Consider the following 22,640-nt stretch of genomic DNA (forward strand, 5'->3'; position numbering starts at 1 on the left):
GTGTGTGTGTGTGTGTGTGTGTGTGTGTGTGTGTGTGTGTATGTGTGTGTAACAGGGAGTAAGAACAGACAAATGATAAGTTAAGGCATTCTGGATTATGTGACAGAAGGAAGAACTGGCAGAACAGACAGATGAGGAGGGTCAATCCCTTGTCTTATTTCAGGGAATGTGGTCCCCTCCCTCTGGAATGGAGAACACCGCCCCATGTATACTCAACTGTTGCTTAGCCTTGCTCCAGTGTAAGTCTTCATCAATGCGTTCTTGTTCTTCTGGAACAGAGCATCTCCTGTAGTATAGTGAGGAAATTATCTTTTGGAACCAAAACATGGCCCTAGCTTTTACTCTTTACTTCCCTTATGACTATTATTATAGAGCAGCTTAACCATGGTGTAACGTTCTACACTTTGGATCCCGTTCACACTATAAAAGTTGGCTGTATGTATAGCACAGAGAAGGGAATCCCAGAAGGAAAAAAGTCAAAACTGCAAAAAAAAAAAAAAAAAATGTACTCAGTGGCCACAAGTAGACCTGAGAAAATGACAAACAAGAACAAATACTGATTGGGGTGGTGTACTGTATTCACTTTCCAAGGGAGTAAAATGGCTTAGAAAGCTCTCTCCTGGATAAGCAGAAACAGAGAAAAAACAACATAGGCAAAGAAAAAAAAAGTTTAACAAGGAACTTCTTCTAGTCCATCCCATAACCTGACTACACAGCCTCACTTCCTCTGCATAGAAAGAGCTTAGGCACACGTGGAGACTATGAGGGGCATTTCCAAATCAGACCTAGCCTTCATTCATTTACAGACCTAGTCTTCATTCATTTACTTTCTTCCATTTTTACTTTTTTTTTTAAACCAGTGTGTGGTCTGAAAAAAGGAAGAATATGTAAAAGATCACAGCTGGATCCAAGGAGACAGGTTTCTTATGAGCAAACGTAACTACTGACTTATGTCAGGCACTGTTTAGGCTGCTATAAGGAACATATGGCCCATTAGGAAGACAACCAAGGAAAGCAACAGTATTGACTGCAACAGATTCTATTTACACGGATGCTCCAGAAGCTACACGGGAAAGCTTGACTCAATGTGGGATGCAAGGAGTTCAGGTTTAGAGAATTTAAAAGTGCTTGTGGAATCAAAAACTGTACACGTGAAAAACACCTCCAAATAAAAAATGGTCTATGAACAAATGTCAAGAATCAAATACTGCAGGAGCAGGAGGCCAGGGTAAAAAACTCTTAAAAAATTGCAATCGAGATGAAAAGCTGCCACACAAGACTTCAGCTCCCGAGCCTGTTATGATTTGAACAGGAGCATGGGACATCCGAATTGATTTCAGTCAACAGACATGACACTCTCAAAGCCATAGGGGAGAGGATAACCATGGTATATGTGGGAAATAGTGCCTTAAGAGAGTGTAGGACTTTGTAATGTATAATGAAAAAATAAGGTTAGATAGATAGTTAAAGTGGGGCCAGTCAGCACAAGGGGCTTGATACCAGGCTAAAGAATGTGGATTAGATATAAAGTGGTTCTGTAAAAGAGGAAGACAAATCAGGAGTTATTATTGAAAGAATAATGAATCCTGGAGACTTACTTGAATTTTGGATGGGGATTATAATAACAAAACCATCTTGAAGGTAATATGGATGGATCCACCTTCCCGGGAAGCCTCCTCCACTTAAGACATTCATCACATTGTACCCATGTCTGGTCAGGAATCCTCCTGGGTGAGGAAAACCAGAAATGTTACTGTGTACATCCTAGCTCTGTGCTTCATCTTGCATTTAAAAGGTATGTCCTAAGAATGAAAAAAAAACCCTTTTATATGGAAAATAGGCCAGAAGTCTTATAATCTTGATGTTTGAAATGTGTGTACTTTGAGCAACATAGATAACTACACCAGATGTGGATAAAAAGAAAAAAACCCAGTGATCTATCATTATTTATAGAGGCTATCAATATTTATTCTAGAATCATTTTCAAGGAAATAATGAGATAATTTTACTCCTGAGATGTATTAACTTGAAAAAGTAGTATATATATATATATATATATATATATATGACAGACGGTATACATAAAGTGAAAAGTTGTATTGGAAAGAGAACAGAGACTGATGAAAAGACTCAAGGAGGAGAGAGAGAGAGACACCTCAGGTCCACTTTACTATCAAGGTGCACTTGTTTGTATGTAGTATTTTACTGCTTTTCTGCTAGACTATTCAATAAAGTGACATGGTTCTTTTATGACTTCTTGTAGTGATGTTTTATTGTTTTAAATCCTGTTTCTTAATTACTAGTTATAAAAGTAACAAAACCCCATTGTAGAAAATCACAAATAGAGAAATTTATAAAGAAGAAAATAAAAGGTACTTCTGACACTCAAACCAATGTCCTTTTTAAAAAAACATCTATTTAGCCAAGTTTCCCCCATACTTTTAGACCTCTCTATTGCTTTAGGTTGCTCCAGACTTGCAATCTGCTCTAATCTCACGCCTGACCTCTGCTGTCTGGTATTTCCACACAACTACAGAGCCAGAGCCCATAGATAGCAATTTCAGCACAAGTGGAAGAAGAACGGAAAGGTTATGTTAGCTTTGGTTTTAGATGGATTTACACAGAAGAATGTCTTGCAGAAAGATGCCTGCATTATTTCTGATGACAAGGACACTAAGAGGCAGCAACTCTCTGCTAAGGGCTACAAACAGACCATGCTGAATCCTTCAATCCAGGCACAAAGAAGGGGTTTAGAATTTCTATTTGTATAAATAGGAAGCTAAAGACGCTATACTATATTGCTCATGCTAGAAGATTGTAGCTTCAGGAGCATGGTTGCTTAATTTGAAGCTTAGTTCTGCTGTGTTCTACTTGTCTAATCCTGTACAAATGATGAAAGTTCTTAGTGTACTGGGATTTCTATCTTCTAAGTAATAATATCTATATACTTTAGAGTTTTGTGGCTTAGTAAACAAATAATTACATATAAGGAACGAAGAACAATGTTTAGAATTTAAATAAACACTCGATAAACAATCTCTATTAAAATTCTGCTGTTAGCTCTTACATGGTCTAGTAATATACGAACATCTGTCTCACTACATTTATCACTGCTACTTTGAAAAGCAAAATGGCATCTCATTTGAATTTGAATTTTTGGCAAAACATGGAGGATAAACATGAGCTGAGATCCTAGAATAAGTTAGAAACATACACAGCATTCGGATTGTATTTGAAACAAAAATTCTGTACCATAACTTGCTCTAGTAGTTTTCATTTAAAACAGTAGATGCTCCCCCATATGAGGCCAGGGGAGGGGCGCAGTGTAATCTCTAGCTCTTTGATCTTTAATTTATTGAGGCCATAACTAACTGTATGTATGTTGCTATGCAGTCTGCCTTCTGGTCTGATTTTTTTTTTCTCCTTACTTAGTAAGGCTCAGATTCAGAAAAGTCTACTTTTTCTCTTATATGTTTGGTTTCCTATTTCTTCTCTAAAATACCAGTTCGGTCCCAATATTTAGCAAGAACAAAAAAGGCAGCAAGTTTGTTAACATGTCCGAACACCCACTCAATGCCACGTACTGTTCTAAAAGCATGGAACTTAACCCAATAAACTCAGAGAGGTGAAGCGACTCACTTAGAAAATGCACTCAGCTATCAAGAAGCAGGTCTAGCCTTCCCACCCAGGAGTGCTTGATTTAAATGGCAATAATCCCCCAGTCTCTCCTAAACTGACAGCATTAAACCCTTCACATTTATGATCCAAACCACATGCATTTTAAAACAGAATGAAGAATGAAACAATGTAATTAGAACATGGGCCTTCTTATTGTTAGTTAACTAACATCCCTGATTGGGGAAAAAAAAAGCACTATTTTCTCCTTGTTTCTTCCATTTGATGGAAGGACATTACCCTTAATGTTTTCACACTCTATATTTTATTGTTTACGGTACTAGCCTGGAAGTAGGTGAGGGCTCAAAATTCTCTTGAGATATTTTTTCCTTCCAATAAGCATTGAGCTTCTGTGCAAGGGCATTTATTGTCAACCTGAAAGAAAATGTAAGAAGCATGTCAAGATTCAGCATTTGAATAAGTTTTGATCTCTCAGAAACTCCTGTTAGTTTTGAATACCTCCAATTTAAAAAACTAACATAAGAGTCAACTGCCTCTGAAAAGTCCTATAATAAAACCATAATGAAAAACATAATGGAAAAAAACCCACAACATTAACATCATAATCTTTGATGGTCACTTTGGTTGTGAAGTTAAAATGGTTTAAGACCGCCCCCCAAAGTAAAACAGTCTAGTTTTTCAAGGTTTACAGAGTCACAGAATGAGTAAGTTGTCATTAGAGACTATGACAGAGCACCACTTCAGAACGTGGACAGACATAAACGCTGATGAATTCTTACACTTTCAGAATCAAATAGAAAAAAATGAGAGGAGCATATGCAAAAGCTTATCTATTAACCACAATCAAATATTAACTGTCTTTACATTATCTGTCTTTATAGTTCCCTTGCATCCAAACACTAATCATAGCAGCATAGTACTGATGCAAAAAACGATTCTTCAACATTTTCCTACAACACTGTTATTAGAAGCTGTATTTGAGTTTGCCCCCTTGTCTAATGAATAATTCCTATCAAATTCTTCCCCGCCCCCGGGATTACAACTTAATGCAAATGTACACGTATCTGGAACTCTATAAACTTGAGAAATGTCAAACCTCTCTTTCCCCTCAGGGTCATTATTCATTATTTTTGCAGAATGCTTCTTAAGTATGCCTCTTCCTTACTTCCACTTTACTCATTTTAAATTAGATTCCCACTGCATACATGAGATTAAAATAATCATAGGCAGGTTCCTGTATTAACTTATCCTTCTCCTATTACCACTGCTCTCATCTCTCTGTTATAAATTTCCCAAACACAGAATTATGTTTTGTTTCATCTTCAAAATATACTTGATAAAGAAAATTTGATGGGTGCCTGGGAAGATAGATAGGCATGTGGAATTAGTCTCCTTACCTCGATTAACAATTGCAGAATCTGCATGATCACAGAATTATACTACTAATAAGAAAAATGTTCCTTCAACATTTACCGCACCGTTGCTATAGGAGTCTGGATGTAGTCCAGTTAATATTTAACTACAATATTTTGGAACATGCAGATGGTAAACTGTGGTTAATTTTGGTCCGTTTCTGTTCTTGGCAGAGTAATAGTTCCACATTCTCCACCTCTAGATCCTCGACAGAGAATCTTGCATGCGTCACATAAGCCACTTATAAGAACCATGATTGGAAAAGAGGATGCTATCCTCTAAGTGCTCTCATTGCTACTATTTTTGGTCACACAATGGGCAAGTGGCCTTTTTAAATATATTTCTCCATGATTACAAGCTTCTCCTCTAGATGAAATAATGTCCAGGACATTCAAAGTGATGGAACTTTATTTTCACCTCTTCACATTTTTTCTGCTTAGTGAACCAGATGTTAAAAATGAAGATGCTCAAAATCACACACACAAACATATATGCACACATGTGCATGCATAGACACACATAACCATACACATATGTACATTAGGAAGCCACAGTGAATTTCCAGAAGAAGATACAGGTCAGAACACAAGTGAGAAAACCTTAAGTTTACACTCTACCAGGTTCCTGGCAGAGACAGCTTACAACAAAACACACTACCAACATCATATACACAAAAACAACATAGCAGATCCTAGTGAAGTGGGGAGAATCTTATTTCCAGAATTATCATGTTATGAAAATCATGATGCATACAAAGGAATATAAAAATAGAATATAATTAAAAATATGAAATCCAAAGAAACTGACTCGGAGAAAGTTCTGGCTTAAAGATGCTTACACAACCCTAGAAAGATGTGAAGGAAGTCAAAAAGCAACTTTTGAACAAAATGGAAATGGCAATGAAGAGACAGAACACCTAAAAAAAAAAAGAAAAGAAAAGAAAAGAAACCAAAATAAAATATAGACCTGAGATTAGGCATCATAGAAATCTAAAGAGACAGAGGACATGTGAAATGCATTCTCTAGAACTACAGGGAAAATAGTGAGATAATATATATAGAAGGAAAGGAGAAAACAGTTCAAACATTCCACTATAAAGAAAGCATCGCCTGAGCATAAAACACAGCAACGGAGGAAATCAGGGAAGCTGCTTTATTTTATTGCCAGATGACAGAGGCATCTCTTACAAACGATGGATTTAAATGTAAACGGATTCAACCCAAATTCACAACTATATGATGTGACAAGAATAAAGTGCCTTTGAGATGGTTCAGTGGGTAAAGATGTTTGCTATGAAGATTCATGACCTGAGACTGCGCACACACACACACACACACACACACACATCTAAATATATAGAAATTTAATAAAAATGGCAGACTGTGGTGTCTAGAAACATAGTACTACTATTTTAAAAAAAACACACCTAAATATGAGGAAGTTGCTTTGAACCTGAAGTTTGGCAGCCTGGAACATTTTGGAGGATAAGGAGTTCAAGGTCATCTTTGCTATATAGTGATCTTGAGGCTACACAGGACCCCGACTAAAAGCAGAAAAAAGGAGAATAAAAAAAATAGCAAAAGTTTGAAGAGTTTTGAGAAACATGCAAGAGTCTAAACTGCACTGAACAGATTGCTAATAGAGATATGAGAAGGGTGTTAATTAAATTGGAGGGTTCAGAAGGGAGTGAAGAAGCACAGCCAGACCATCATAAGCCGAGTTAGGAAGAGAAACGTTAAAGACACTTCTAATCTAGGCTCAGGGGAAATGAACAGCATGCTCCTGGAAAAGGTGAAATCCGATCCTAGCTACACAGTCAGAGAAAGCTTAGCAAAGACATGCCCTGTGGTTAGTTCCATGCAAAGCACAGCTTGTAAATGATGAATTTGTACATTTGGCTGAGATTTCCAGGTCAGCCGCTGGAGTTGTGTCCTCTAGCTGCTCATGTAAAATACAGGCAAGAAACGAGAATTTAAATGAATCACTGATTCTCAGAAAGCAATCAGGATTCGACAAAAAAATTTTTTTTCAGTTAGTGAAAACTCACAAAAGATGAGTTCTGTGAATAACGAGTGGGGTTAGACAATCATTTGCGAATATATTAGGAAGATTGAAAGGTCAAAATATTCAGTCACATCTAAGGCTCTTTGGCAATATTAAGCACGTGACTCATAGACCTTCACAACCATCTCAGCTGAAGCCAAGAAAAGAAATAAGATTATCTAAGGAAGACCATTCAAGATCCTCTTCTTAAATGGAATGACGATCCATCACATTCATGGAAGATCTACAAGGGTTTTGAGATGAGGAACGCAAACTTTATCAGCTTGGACTGTCAGGAATAAATGGGGAGAGAATATATAATGAAAGAATCCTATTGGACTGTTAAAAACATACATACAAATAACGTTCTACAGACTGAGCAGGTTGGAATTAGGACTATATATGTATAGGCACATACGTATGTATACGTATATAACAACAACTAGTGAAAAAAGAGGCCATGAATTTGAAAGGGAGCAAGGATGGGTATTCGGGAGCATTTGGAGAGAGGAAAAGGGAGAAATAACGTAATTATATTATCATCGCAAGAAATGAAATACTTCCAAAACTCTAGTGCATATAAAAGTTGATGAAACTACCCTGCTGTAAAAATACACTAGTTTTTATGAACAGATAATTTTGAGAGTTGAGCCATAAGGTTAGACAGCAGAGCTTTGATGATGGAGGGCAGTGTTGCAAGCCCCAGAAAATCATGCCTGGTCATGGGATATTTAATGGAATTTGCCTAGCTGGATTTGTAAGATTGCTTGGTACCTGGAACTTTTTTTCTGTTCAGTTTGAACTTCACTTGACACAGAATTTTTAAATAACTGGGGTTCTGTGCTCCTCACACTATTATATTTTAGCAGTAAAGTGTGTGTGTGTGTGTGTACCTGCCAGACTCATAAAATGTGATTTGAATATGAAACATGGGATTTCTGAGCTTACAAAGTTTAGTTAAGACTTTAGACTGATGCTTTTGATGGCACTGGAGAGCAACAAGGCAATCAGTTTTTCTTATAAGTCTTGAAGCACCAGAGGACAGACTGACAAAATAATAGTCTTCCAATGATGTCTAGGTCCCAATCTCTAAACTCTGTGAGCATCTTTGGTTATACAAGGAAGAGAGTTACTGTTACTCATCAGCTGACCTGAAAGTAGGAAGATTATTCCAAACGATCCCAATGTAAGTCTTTAAGTATGGGAGAGTAAGGCAGAGGAGTCGGAATCAGAGGAGGAAATGGGATGATGGAAGCATCTTTACTAGACTGGTGCAATGTGAGGAGAATGCAACTCATCACTGCTGACTTTGAAGTTGGAGAAGAGGGCCTTGGGCCAAGGAATGCTAGCAGCCCCTACTGTTGGAGAAAAAGAGCAATCTGGAGTCTCTCATAGAGCCTGCAGAAAAGAAGACAGGCTGCCAACACCCGGATTTTAGCCCAGTGAGATCGGAGTCAGACGTCTAACCTAGAGACCTCTAGAACAGTCAATTAGTGTTGTTTTAAGCCACTGAATTTATGGCAAGTTGTTAAAACTGAAGATGCTTTCTGTTGTTTACAGGTAGAAGTGAAATATCACTGTTCTCCCCTAAATGATAAATTATCACCTGGCTCCCCTGAATTCATTAGTTATAACTTGGAACATAGTTCAGAAATAGGGGTTCTAAGACAGAATTGAGAAGCTGCGTAAGAGACTGGGTGGCCTACAAAACCCAAATCTGCCCATCTCGGAAAATATTTCCCTGTGTCTGCTCTAAGCCCTGGTGCAGAGTACTGTCAATTGCATTGCCTTTCTCTTCACTCTTGTACACCCCACTCTTACTTCCCCTTTGCAATTCTTGTCAATGCCATACCTCATGCCACAACTACATACCAGAATTCCCTTCCCCTTTGATATCTTGTGTCCCTTTAAATTTTTTATTATGTATTTTATACATATGGACATTTTTGGAGTGGTGTTTTTGCCTTTCTTTTTTTATTGGATATTTTATTTATTTACATTTCAAATGTTATCCCCTTTCCTGACTTTGCCCCCATAATCCCCCATCCCATCCCTCTCCTCCTGCTTCTATGAGAGTGTACCTCCAATTTTTCTCTGCATGCAGGTGTGCCTGCTGCCCATTGGGGCCAGAAGTTAGAAATTGGATCCCTACGAGTTGGAGTTACAGAAAATTGTGAGCCATCATGTGGGTGCTAAGAATTGAATCTGGGTCATTTGGAAGAGCAGCCACTGTTCTTAATCACCAAGCCATCCCTCTCCAGTTCCAATCTTGTGCCTTTTTAAAGATTATCTTTTGTTAGTTTGCTTATTGTTCATTTCCTTGCTTGTTTGAGACAGGGTTTCTCTGTGTAGTCCTTGCTGTCCTGGAACTCGCTCTGTAGACCAGGCTGGCCTCGAACTCAAGAGATCTGTTTAAAGCATATCTTAAATCATACCTAATACTTTCTCACTTTTCCCCTCAGGGCATTTTCCCGATGTAGTACCAAAAAGGTTTCAATTGATCTATCAGCCATTTACTGCTATTTAACTGCTTTCAGATGTGTGATAATCTCTATCACAAATAGAATGGAAAGTCCTTAAAGTAAGCAATTTTGAAATTCTTTGTAAGACTCTCTATAACCTAGTTACTGTGTTCTGTGTTAGTGGCTTGCTCAGTTAATATGTTCTGGTTGTTGCATTTTTAAAGGTTAAGTTGACTCTAAAAATGGTTTAAGCTTGAACCACCATATTTACAGCTAAAGTCTACTATCAAAGTGCTATGTTACAGATGATTTCTTTGCAGATATTCTGGTAGTATGATGGCTTGCATCTCTTTTATCAGCTGTACTTTTGAATCTAATACTCACAGGATTTGGTGATAGCAAACAGTGTTCTCTAATCCTTTTTGCAATTTCCCCCCTTTTTTTGGAGAGGGGCAAAGGGAGATCTTGCTATGTAGATGAGGCTGCCCAAGAACTCATTCTGTAGCAGTCTGGCCTTGAATTCGCAACCCCATTGCCAAGGTTCCTGGGGGTTAGGATTAGAGATCTACACCCCTATGTCTAGTTTCACCCCCCCTTATTTTTATCTAAAATCTCTCACCTTGCATGAAGTTTCCATAAAGGGCTGGGGCTATAGCTCAGTAGTATTGCTTGCACTTACAAATGCATACACATACTTGGGTTCAGTCCCCAACATAGAAATATAAGGTCATAGGGCCTGGTGGTTTCATTCTTATTGTCCTAGCACTTGTGAGATACAGGTAGGAAGGACAAGAATTCAAAACTACCTTCAGCTACATAGTGAGCTTGAGGCCAAGTGTGAACTATGGGAGATCCTGTCTTAAAAAAAAATAGTGGAAACCAGGAAAGGGGATAACATTTGAAATGTAAATAAAGAAAATATCTAATAAAAAATAAAATAAAAGAATCTTAAAAAAAAAAAGTGGAGCCACCGGGTGTGGTGGTGCACGCCTTTAATCCCAGCACTTGGGAGGCAGAGGCAGACAGATTTCTGAGTTCGAGGCCAGCCTGGTCTACAGAATGAGTTCCAGGACAGCCAGGGCTACACAGAGAAACCCTGTCTTGAAAAACAAACAAACAAAAGAAAACAAACAAACAAACAAACAAACAAACAAACTGGAGCCAAAGAGATGAATTAGTGGCTAAGTGCAGTTGCTGCCCTTGAAGAAGGACCTACAATTGAGTCCCCAGCACCTACATGACAGCTCACAACTATCTGTAACTTCAGTTCCAGGGGATTTGGTGTCCTCTACTGTCACCTGCCAGCAACAGGAACAAATGTGGGACACATGCAAGAAAAAAACTCATACACATAGAATAAAAATAAATATTTAAAAAAGATGCCAATGACGCCTGAACTGGGTAATAATTAGCAAATTAATTATGCACAAAACTCTACATAGGCTAGTATTGTAATAAAATATATAGTATCTATTAAACTACTTAAGTAGAAATCCTACATGTTTATAGAATGCCCTTATTTGGACCTTCGAACAATAACCTCAAATTTATCATACCAAAACTAGGCATCAAAAATCTAAGGTCTGGGCTGGAGAGATGGCTCAGAGGTTAAGAGTACAGTCTGTTCTTCCAGAGGTCCTGAGTTCAATTCCCAGCAACCACATGGTGGCTCACAACCATCTCTGATGGGATTTGACACCCTCTTCTGGTGTGTCTGAAGACAGCTATAATTGTACTCATATACATAAAATAAATAAATAAATCTTAAAAAAAAACCCAAGTCTAATGTATTCAAATGAAAGAAGTACAGATTTTGATGGTGTTAACAATGATAGAACATGGGAAGTCATAGAAATCATTTTTAATAACTAACATTTAGATTTCACAAATATTATTTAGGTAATTATCCTAAATTCACCACTTTCACTCAAAAGAAACAATATTTGGTTCCATTAAAGCAATGCCACTCTAAGTTTTACATTTAGGAGACAAGTCTTGGTCAAAGGTCTTCATTATGGCTCAGCCCCACATTTAAATGATTAATGTATTTGGATCCAGGGTGCACCACTGCCATAACTACTGATAAGCCTGAGTGATTCAAACCCAATTATGCAGAAATTAACTTAGGGTTGCCATTCAAATAGCTATCTCTTTGTCAAACCCTACATCTAAAGTTCTTGTGGTCTCATATAAACAAAGGAACATTTCATTAATTTTGTCATAGGTTGGAGCACAAAAAATATTTCTGAGAGATTATTTTTCCTTCCACTCTTAGAAAAATATTACTGGGATTAAAAAAAATCAGCAAATGGTCTCACATTTTCTCTTCCCTACCTTTTGTGTCATTACCTAATATCCTTTTGCTTAAAATACCCTTCCCATTGGCTCACCTAGGAGACATTCATTTTCCTTTAAGTTTAAACTGAAATATACACTGCTTTCCTTGATTTTCTTTGCTCTTATTTAAAGGTTCTCCTCAGCTGGGCCGTGGCAGTGCACATCTTTGATCCCAGCCCTTGGGAGTCAGCAGGCAGGCTGATCTCTGTGAGTTCAAGGTCAGCATGGTCTACAGAGGAAGCTCCAATAAAGGCACACACAGTATCACAGAGAAACTTCGCTCAGAAAACAATAAACAAATAAAGTCCCATTTTGCATATATATGTGAATTAATTTAGATATACCTAACTCATATTTTCATATACTACATTTTTCATAGCAATCAAGGTTTCTACTTTTTCATCCTCTGTCCTTTGACTAAGACATAAGAGGTATCAAATCCAGGGCGTCAGGCATGCCTAAGCAAGAGATCTCTCCTGTACCCTAAACCCCAAACCTATCTTCAATCCCATTTTAACAACTCCTCTCATCAATTCCTCAATATCCCTATAAACTGGCTTAACCTCAGAGTCCAGTTCTTGTCTGATTCTTAGCAATTTATCTTCCCCACATGCTTCCGTGAGAGCGTAAGTATCTTCCTGTTGTACTGACATTTCCACCAGTGTACATTGGCTTCACAACAATTTAAAGGGCAAATTTCAATTTCTCTCCCCAAAATGTGCTCAATAACTTCAGATTCATGTGCTTCGAGATGAAAAACAAGGTCCTTGATTTTACCAGAAATATTGTACCAAAATACTTCCATAGTCCATACTTTCTTAAGGTAAATTTAAAAAGAGCAACATCATCTCTAGTCTTGGAAAATATATCTGAAGGAATTATCAGTTAATTTCTCCTAACAAGCTGGCTTTTAGTGATGGTTTAGAGAGTTTTTGGAGAACAACTCATCTGCACCATCTCAGGTTGGGAGTGACTCACCGGTATTCTTTGGTATACTCAAAGTCTTGTTTGTTGTAGGCAGGTTTTAGGAAATTGCACTCAATGACTCCAATTACTCCCACACCTTCTCCACAGGTTGGCTTAGAAGAAAAATGTTAATTTCAACACATTACTATTGACAGCCTGGAGACATTTGCTTTTCAACCCCCACCAAAATGAACAAGGTTACACAATATTCATGGGTAAGGAAAAGCCATAGAGACCTAGAGGAACACCTAGACTATATTTTCACGTTATTTTTGAAAGTACACTTTTTCATATAATATATAATATATCTCAATTATTGTCTCCCCTTTCTTTACTCCTCCTGGCTCTTCAGTTCTCCCTGTTTCTGTCGCTTAGATTGTTCAGTGAGTCACAGATCACTATAATCCCTCAGCTCCGGTAGCTATATATACATCATCCATTTTCATTTGTTTTATATTCTAGGATTGCCAAAAGATTCACCGGAATAAAGAATTTACACTGCTAAAAAGCAAAATTATATACTAATGTTCTGCAGAACTGGAGAGAAATCTCATTTGAAAATTTGAGGTGTAATATAATGACCACACTGAATCTCACACGATAGGCATGTCCACACACAGAGAGGTCACCAAGCAACTATCAGAGTCGAAGATGAAGTGCAAGGGATTTGGGGGCAGGGTTTAAAGCTTGCTTTACTCTTTACTAGAATTAAGAATAATTAGACTGACACATAACTAGGAATTGTTTAAGAAGATGCTATAACAGGACAAACCAAGCTATCCACAGTTAGCTAGCCTGGGTCTTATATAACAGTCCTACTAGTAATACTGGTATACTGTAAACTGTAATACAAAGCAGTCTGTTATTCTCTGAGCAATAGCGATTTAATCTTCAAAACAGGAACAAAAAGGTTACTTGTGGAAATTACTACTTTAAATGATCATTAAAACATCAAAGATAATGGTAACATTTGCGTAGTTTGGCTTATGAAATATTTCATATCATATATCATACTTATCATCTTTTAACCCTTTAAGCGGAAAGGGAGATAAAGAAAACATTGTTTCTACTTTACAGCATAGACATTGAACCCCAAAGAAATGAACTGATTAGCCCAGGGATAGAATTTATAGATAGAATATCCAGGACACAAATCTTGTTTGCTTTTTTTTGTTTGTTTGTAAGATTTTATCTTATGTATGTAGGCTCTATCTGCATGCACACCTGCACACTAAAAGAGAGCATCAGATCCCATTACAGATGGTTGTGAGCCACCATGTGGTTGCTGGGAATTGAACTCAGGACCTCCGGAAAAGCAGTTAGTGCTCTTAACTCTTGAGCCATCTCTCCAGCCCCTAAATCTTGGTTTTCAACCACTAAATTTTATGAACCTTCCAATATACCTTTATTGTCTCCACAAGATAAGAGCTATTTTATATGCTAATAAGCCAATACACATGGTGATGTGGTTATCACTGAACTCAAATCCTTATGCTGCATGAGTACCTGAGAAATAATATTTCCACAGAGTGCACCTCACCTACTGCTAAAGGATTTTAGTATCAGACTCGAAACACTATCATGAGAAGGGGCTGAAACCCATTAAGATTTGAGATTTCTCTTCCCATTCGTTGCAGGCCCCCATGACAAAACATTAAGCACTCACCTTTAACTGGCAGCCTGCTTTCTCAAAGGCCTTAATAAGGCGGTTGTTATGATACATCATAACTCCAAACTGGTTATGGTATTTGCAAGAGAATCCAAACGTGATTCTCACCTGCTTATTCTGAAGAGCAAATTGTTAAGGAGACAAACACCAGAGGCTTAAGGAGGAAAAAAAGAAACATTGTATTATAGAAAAAAAAACCCCACAAAACCCACCAAATGTCAGTGCATGTGAATGACACAACAAAGAAAGACTTTAAAAACACATTCTCTTGCTCTACTCTTTTTCTGGAGAGGGGGATAAGACAGGGTATCTCTGTGTAGCCCTGGCTATTCTGGAACTCAATCTGAGGATCAGACAGACTAGCCTTGCCCTCAGAGATCTACCTGCCTCTGCCTCCCTTGTGCTGTGATTTAAAATTGTGTGTCACCACACAGGGCTCTACATTTTGGCTGCCAGCAAGTAAGCGAGCTACTCTGCTCCACTACCTCTTTCTTGCCCAGTGGACTGAGCCTCTGAAACCATGAGCTAAAGTCAATCTTCTTCCCATTATTTCTCTTGCTATCTGTCACAGATACTTTTAAAACACGTACACAGACTTTGGAAACGACAAGCTGTGTTCATCGATACCATCCGATATGGGTCAGGCACCATGGGAAACATGATGTAATTGGTAATGGTAGATATATCTCACTCAGAACATCTAAAATTTTCTGGGCTCAAAAAAAAATAAAAGAAGTAAGACAAAAATTTTCAACTTAATCAAAATTCACATAACCAAACGTTGACATTTTAAAGATAGTAATTGTCAAATATTTTGTGCTGTACACTCTTAAAGTTTTAAGTAATGGGCTGAGGGTACCTTGTGGGAGGAAATGCATCATCAAATTTGTACAAACAGTACAGAGAGGAGTGATGAGGCTTTTGAGTTGATGACTAAGAAATAAATAAATCAGTATCAATTACCTTGTTCTGCAGGCATCTCAGGAAAATAATTCTAGTGTTTGGGGTTTCATTTTAGTCGTGCCAACAGTGACTCTATTTAACTAGAAGAAGGAAGCTGGATTAATGGGAAGGGGGCTGCAATAAATATAAAATGCAAGCATTTAAGTTGGTCTGGTAGAAACCCACAAACATAAGAAGCTGGACCCAGGAAAGGTATCCTAAAAACACGAGTTGAAAACATGTCATTAGGGGGGCTCTGCTAACTGCACACAGTGTTACCGATCTTAACCTACATGAGGTGAAGTTATAAATAGCTTTCGTACTTGCTAGCTCTGACTCTAAGTGGGACTTGTTTGGGCTCTTCAAAGTAAATTTCCTCGTAGAGAAGGTATGTGTTTCCCAAAAGGGAAAAAAAAATCCACTGTGAGTAAAGACTACACAGTTTATTTTAAACAAGTAAAAACGAAGACAAAGTAAAATAACGTCTTTGATTTTTAAACTGCAGAGAACATGTCTCTGGGTCCAAGAATTATATTCTTGGTCACTATAAAATAAAAAAGCAATTTGTCATAAGCACTTGAGTTCTGAGTCTTCTGAAGACTAATTTCTCCTCCAAAGGCCACCTGTGCAGATGGTTAATTAGCATAGTTCGTCTTAAGATTGGCCCTAGTATCTGAAATCCACTTACAGTGCAATGAGGAAGAGAGAATGAGCAAGTGCTCTTCTGAGTGGCTGTCGTTACAAGAAGTTCCCAGGAAATCCATGTTGAGCTTGTTAATGATTCATCTCCTCCTAGAAATAACTTTAATGTCCACCCACTAACTCACATCCAAGTCCAAATCTGGACCTAGTACAACATAAACTGTAAGATTAACGAGTCCAACTAAAATTTTATTTTAATCAATAGAAATGTGACACAATTCCAATATAAATAAAAATGTAACGTGGATATCGATGGATGAGATTCTCAAATCTGGCTGCTCACTGGTATATGCTGACGACTTAAAAATAAATATTTCTAATACAAATATTTGAAAGCCAGGTGTGGCAGCATATACTTATAGTCTTAGCATTCGGGAGGCTGAGGCAGGAGGATCACCTCAAGTTTAAAGCTGGCCTGTACTAAACAGTGAGTTCCAGGCCAGCATGGAATGCTGCAGGAGGCCCTGTCTTCAGACAAGTAAATAAATAAAATTAGATTTTATAATCTACTGAGCCTCAGCCTTCAAATCCACATGACTAAATAATAAAACTGGTGCAGACCCTTAAAAACTTCTTTCTTCAAGGATCCAGTAGGCTTGTTTTAGCACACGATTTTGAATTGGAACAAGGCAAGTGTCTTGGCTGTGTACCAATATAGTAATTTAACCCTGAAATGAAAATGTCAGCTACATGTAAGGATACCGTGGAGGTAGGCTTATATATATCATATTCTACATTGGCCAGGCTCTTAGCAATCATCTGGGTAGTCACCTTCTTTTGTCGCAGAAAAATCTTCATCCGGGGCTTCATATATAGAATACTACAAAATGCCTATGGATTTATAAAAGGAAAAAAATTGTTATACATGCTACCAATTCTACAGCTATCTCCTCAAAACATCTCTAGCCTCCTGAGCCTAGGCTTGGCAAATATTTGGCTTAGTTTTCTATACTTGTTACAATATTTCAACTACCATTTTGAAATGAAAGGAGCTACAGTAAGTAAGCTGCTTTGGTGTAGATGGTGAAAAGGAATCTGAAATGGAGTCCTAGCAGAGAATCATCTCTACACAACTGCACTTCAGTTGTGCTCTATAATGTTTTCCCACTGTGGGAGAATCTACTCCCCACTGTCGATGATGGACTATTCTTACCCGTAAGGAATACTCAGTTTCTGGCAGCTCAGAGGTAACACCACCAATCTCTTTTTCTTCAGCATCGAAGTCTGATACCAGGATATCATATTGATCTGTATCGAAGTCCAGCTCAGACTTTCCATCTTTGTTTCTGAGTGAAAGAGATCAGTACCAATCTAAGAGGAACTGGCTTCAACAGGGAGTAGGGATGGGGTTTGCATTAGGAACCCAACAGAAATGAAATATAAGCCAAACTCAGCTATGTTTCTTTCCCTGACTACCACTCCAAAGGAACTACAACCTATGTAATTTGAGGACCATACAATATTTAAGTTGTTCTTATTATAAATCTGCCATGTTTCTTACTGTTGGTGATACCAAACTCATAAGGAAAGACCAAAAAGAATGTGGAATATCTATGATCTGATGAATCGAATGGATTTCACCTATTCTCAATGCAAGATCTTAAATAACAGCTTTCTGAGTCCTGCTAGAAGTCACTAAATATCACTTTTTCCAACTGAATGAGTAGATGAATCCAAATCAACTGCTGCTGGCATTATCAGCTGAAAGCCAAGATTCATTCCTGTGTCTTTTCTCCTCCTAATGCAGGGTCATACTGTGTATTTAAGACTGACCTAGAACTCAACTAACTCTCTCTGTCTCTCTCTGTCTCTCTGCCTATGTTTCTCTCTCTGTGTGTGTATGTATAAATATATATGTATATATATATATATATATATATATATATATATATATATATATATATATCCACCTGCCTCTGGCTCTAAAGTGTTGTGATTAAAGGCATGCACCATCATGCCAGCCTAACACTATCTTTTAAATGGTTAAAAAGTAATACACACACTGCTATAGTGCTAAAGAACATCATTTATTTTCTTGCCCTCTAAAATATGGAATTATACATAGGACAACTGGTATCCCTTTCATATGGACCTTTCTTATTTATTTATTTATTTATTTATTTATTTATTTATTTATATATTTATTTTTGGCTATTTAGCTTTGTTCCTTCCAAGACCATGGCAACCTCATTAACCAATATCAGGGGAAAAATGTAAAGTATAACCTTTATTAAAAAGCCGACCTTACATTTTTTTTTAAAAGATGGGTTACAAAGACAATGTACATCAGGACAATAGTTTCCGAAATTTGCTCTATGGAACAGTAGTCCCTGGAAATATTCTTAAATAAGGAGAAAAAGAGAAATAGAAGTCGTATGATCAAATAAAATTGAGAGACTTCTTCGCCTGGAGAGCCACCTCAAGCTCTAATGTTAGCCTCATTCATACTCCTGGCTCAAGTTGACCAGGGACCACTGTAGCATGCAGCCTGTACAAAGCCTACACCACAGTAAAAGTGTATTCTGGATTTTTTTCGGGATAACTGTGATTCTTACTATTCTAGTGCACTCTAATACAAACACTGAGAAAGATCCCTATCGTCCCTGCCTCTCACCTTCCCCAGCCAAGAAAAGAAGTCAGGACAAAAGGCTTTTTTATTTTTAATTTTAAAATTGAGATATATTAATACTATATTGCTCTCTTAAATATTAGTACAGGCATGTGACTGCAAAGTCTTTCAACAAAGGAACACAGTAAGCTTTAAGGAAGCTTTTCTTAACATTATTTGACCATACAACTTTCTAAGTATAACTGAGAAACAATGTACAAAGGGGAGAGTCTGTTTAATATGTGTAAATCATTGGAACCACAGCAAAATGATCCCTGGTTATACAAATTATATCATCATGATTTTCCCAATAGGGGCGTGTAAGTCCTCCTTACTGCTTATTTTTCATTATAATTTACACTGTCTTAGAAACTAGTATTCTTATAATTATATATATATATATATAATATATATATATATAATATATATATATTATATATATATGTGTGTGTGTGTGTGTAAGCCTGGTGGTGGTAGGCAGATATCTTTGAGTTCAAGGCCAGCCGGCTCTACAGAGTGAGTCCCAGAATAACCAGGGCTGCACAGAGAAACCCTGTCTCCAAAATCAAAACAAAACAAGAAATTGCATTAGTACTTGACCCATAGGAACAAAAGATGCGCCTGTGTGTGGATTATTCCATTTAACAGACAAGTACTCCTTCTATGCTATATCAAAAGGTTTTAAGGTTTTTGCGTTTAAGCTCTAATACACTCCTAAATGTATTCTATTTGCTATGCCAAAATTAAAAGATGCATCATAGACTTTCTCTTGATTGTTATATTAGCTTTAAAGTTATGATCTTAATTCCATTTCATTATAGTTAAAACTGAGCTGCTTCAAAGATTTTTCTCTATTCCAAGCTACTCTAAGATAAAGAATTTCTTGGTTTTAAACTATCATGTATATTTCACTATAATCTCTCTTATAATCCATTTAACTGACCAATGCATAAAATAACCATTATCTGCCAATCTTCAAACAATGTCAATATATATGAATGAAATTGTAAAGGACACTGAGGATGTCACTATAATGTTACATTGTATTATTATGATCATTTACAGCAATAGTCTCAGGACATACATATTTTCACCTTATTTACACAACATTTAATCAACAAGAACCACTATTTCAACAGAATCAAGAAAGTTACAGAGCTGTATGCAAAAAGATAAAAATACATCTCAGTGTTTATCCACTCAACTCTAGAAAAGAATATTAAGAGATAACTCAGTGGTTAAGAACACTGACTGCTCTTCCAGAGGTCCTGAGTTCAATTCCCAGCAACCACATGGTGGCTCACAACCACCTGTAATGGGATCTGATGCCCTCTTCTGGTGTGTCTGAAGATAGCTGCAATGTACCCATATACATAAAATAAATTAATAATTCCTTTAAAATGAAATAATATGAAAATGTACTTTATCATACTTCATTTGCTCATGGGAATTTAATATTCTTGTAATACTGTACCTCCGGATATTCCAAATGAGAACTCGGGTGCCTTTTTTGCCTGGAATGGCATCGAACTGAGACAGCAGGTCTTTTTCACAGTTGAAAATCGAATAGTTCAAGATGGCTTCTAGGCTTGGCAAAGAATCCTCAGTAACAATCATTTTTTGTAAAAACAAATCAGTCAAAGAAAATGAATATCTTCTGAGGATGCTAGCAAGAAGGAAGAGTCATAATGAAACTCCCTGGGTCACAGAAAAGGACATGAAACAAAAGACCTAGCTGTGGAAAGGAAGAGGGTCAGTGGGAGGGGCCAAGAGAGGGCGAAGCAAGTGTAATCCAAACACGTTATATACATGAGAATGTGATACTGAAACACATTATTATACAGTTATGTAAATTAATAAATATTAACAAATGAGTGCCCTTGGGGTTACATGTAGACACAAAATTCACACACAAAGGATGGGCATTATTACTACCAAAAAAGGAAGTGGAATGTTGGAAAGGCTGTTTATTCAAACAGCAAAATCAGTTATACTTGCAAAATATAGCTGCAAAGATACAACATAAACAAAGATAGTACTTCATTGAAAAAATGTTCGAGGTCAAAATTTTAAACTATCTGAAAGCAGTAAGTTCAATTTTTCTGGCTATATTGCTCCCTTCAAAAATGAGAGCTCATCTGGGTATATATAAATAAACCATTCTGCTAGCAGATATGCTGGTAAATAGGACATTTCTAGTAGCCTTTAGTGGCAAAGGCCCTGAGAACTTTACCATGGAACAGTGGCTAGCCAAAAGATACTTTTATAAATCATACTAAAATAGTGAAAATTTGAACATAGAGGAGAAACTTTCAACTTCTTTTAATGGTTCAATATTTTAAAAAATATTTAATAAAGGGACATTGCAGTTATGTTTGAGACATCTGAATACCTCTTTAAATATAAAAAAAAACATTTGAAATATGGAATATCAAGTAACAGCTGGATTTGGCCTGAAGAAGAGATTCTGCCAAAGCCGTCAGACTAAGATTTAACCAATTGCTCTCCCATTTCTAGAAAGGATATTGCTTTGCTGGCTGAATGGAACAATTGGTACAATAACCGCCTGCGCCTGGATACACTCCAGGTAGGTCTGTGACAGAAGTCCAACGGCGAGAGTATTCCCATTCTTGGTGAAGACAAGAGCATCCTTTCCTAGTCGCATGGAACCCGACTTGAAACCATTACCAAAGACCCCGATGGGACGCTGGCTTTTCTTTATTACTTTATCTGTAAAGCCAAAGCTGAAATTACAGAAGAAAAGAAAAAGAAAAAGAAATGAGAAGGGTAAGAAGCATCCTAAAAGAGTTAACAGAGAGAATTTGGCTAACATGGGCAGACTAGAAACAAATTCTTTTTCATGCTTTTTGGTACTTCCAGGCAAAACATAGGAAATTACCATTGGGCTATGAGACCAACTTTCCAGTTTGGCTTGTTTGTAGTTCAGTCTTAAAGAGTTCTATATGCCAGAGTCACACTTTGTAAATGCAATGCTCCTTCCTACTGCCTAACATAGCAGGAGCTGCTTTTCTAGTTTCAGTAAACCAGCCCCGACTCCTAGTAGGTAGGGCTATGTGAAAAGAGTAGTTTACCTGGAGAGGGTCATAAAAGCACAGTACTAAATGAGGTCCTGGGACTAAACACCTTTTCATCTGGTCATACCACCCTCTAAGAATCGAAAAGAGATCATTTATCTTGACAATTCAAACCCCCCACCCAAAGGATAGCCCTCCCAATTTTAAGCCTCTGTTCCCTCTGCTGGGACAGTTCACTGGAATGAGGCCAAGAGATAAAAATAGGTAGTTCTGCCTGTGAATATCTGCAAACAGCTGCAGTATAAAGTCGCTCTTGTTCTATTAAAGGCCTCTCAATGAGTCACCTCAGTAAACTCTGTCATCAGCTAACTCTGTGAGTCAGAATCCTTCCCTTTCTTATGGTTTCCATTTAAATACTCTGATACACATCCAAATAACAGAGAATAAGAATATTTACACACGTGACACCCACAAAATGATCTTCCTCTTGGACCTTCCGCCACCATAAATAACACTGATTTTGAGGCTTGTATGTCTCCAGATTGCCCAATTTCACACTGATGTATACTGTCACTAGTTTTTTTTGTTTTTTTTTTTTTTTGAACTCCCATGAGTTATGCATCATGCTAAGCACTGGAGACATAAATATTAATAAAGCTGATATTCTTGTCCTCAAAACTGATAGTTGATGGACTTCATGCATTAGAAAGTAAGTACTTTTCCAATATTAGAAAAGGACTCTGCCTGCACATAATGCAAATGAGCAGGTTGGTTCTGGTCTTACTCCTTCCAGTCGGGAAGATGGCTCAACTACCTGTTTTCCATTT

At 37.3% G+C, this 22,640-nt stretch overlaps 1 protein-coding gene across 1 annotated transcript in view; it reads right to left on the reverse strand.

Moving 5' to 3' along the window:
• The window catches only part of Morc4 (MORC family CW-type zinc finger 4), a 46,126-nt gene that overhangs the window by 12,172 nt on the left and 11,314 nt on the right, over nucleotides 1-22,640 (reverse strand). The window contains exons 4-12 of the mRNA XM_021153579.1: nucleotides 21,305-21,522; nucleotides 20,253-20,400; nucleotides 17,324-17,456; nucleotides 16,873-17,001; nucleotides 14,524-14,643; nucleotides 12,870-12,970; nucleotides 3,961-4,050; nucleotides 1,599-1,727; nucleotides 218-286 (exon numbers count right to left, since the gene is read on the reverse strand). Coding sequence (XP_021009238.1) covers nucleotides 218-286; nucleotides 1,599-1,727; nucleotides 3,961-4,050; nucleotides 12,870-12,970; nucleotides 14,524-14,643; nucleotides 16,873-17,001; nucleotides 17,324-17,456; nucleotides 20,253-20,400; nucleotides 21,305-21,522 — 1,137 coding nt within the window. The remainder of the gene's footprint in view (nucleotides 1-217; nucleotides 287-1,598; nucleotides 1,728-3,960; nucleotides 4,051-12,869; nucleotides 12,971-14,523; nucleotides 14,644-16,872; nucleotides 17,002-17,323; nucleotides 17,457-20,252; nucleotides 20,401-21,304; nucleotides 21,523-22,640) is intronic.

This window comes from Mus caroli, chromosome X, assembly GCF_900094665.2.
Source record: "Mus caroli chromosome X, CAROLI_EIJ_v1.1, whole genome shotgun sequence".
Taxonomy (NCBI): Eukaryota; Metazoa; Chordata; class Mammalia; order Rodentia; family Muridae; genus Mus; species Mus caroli.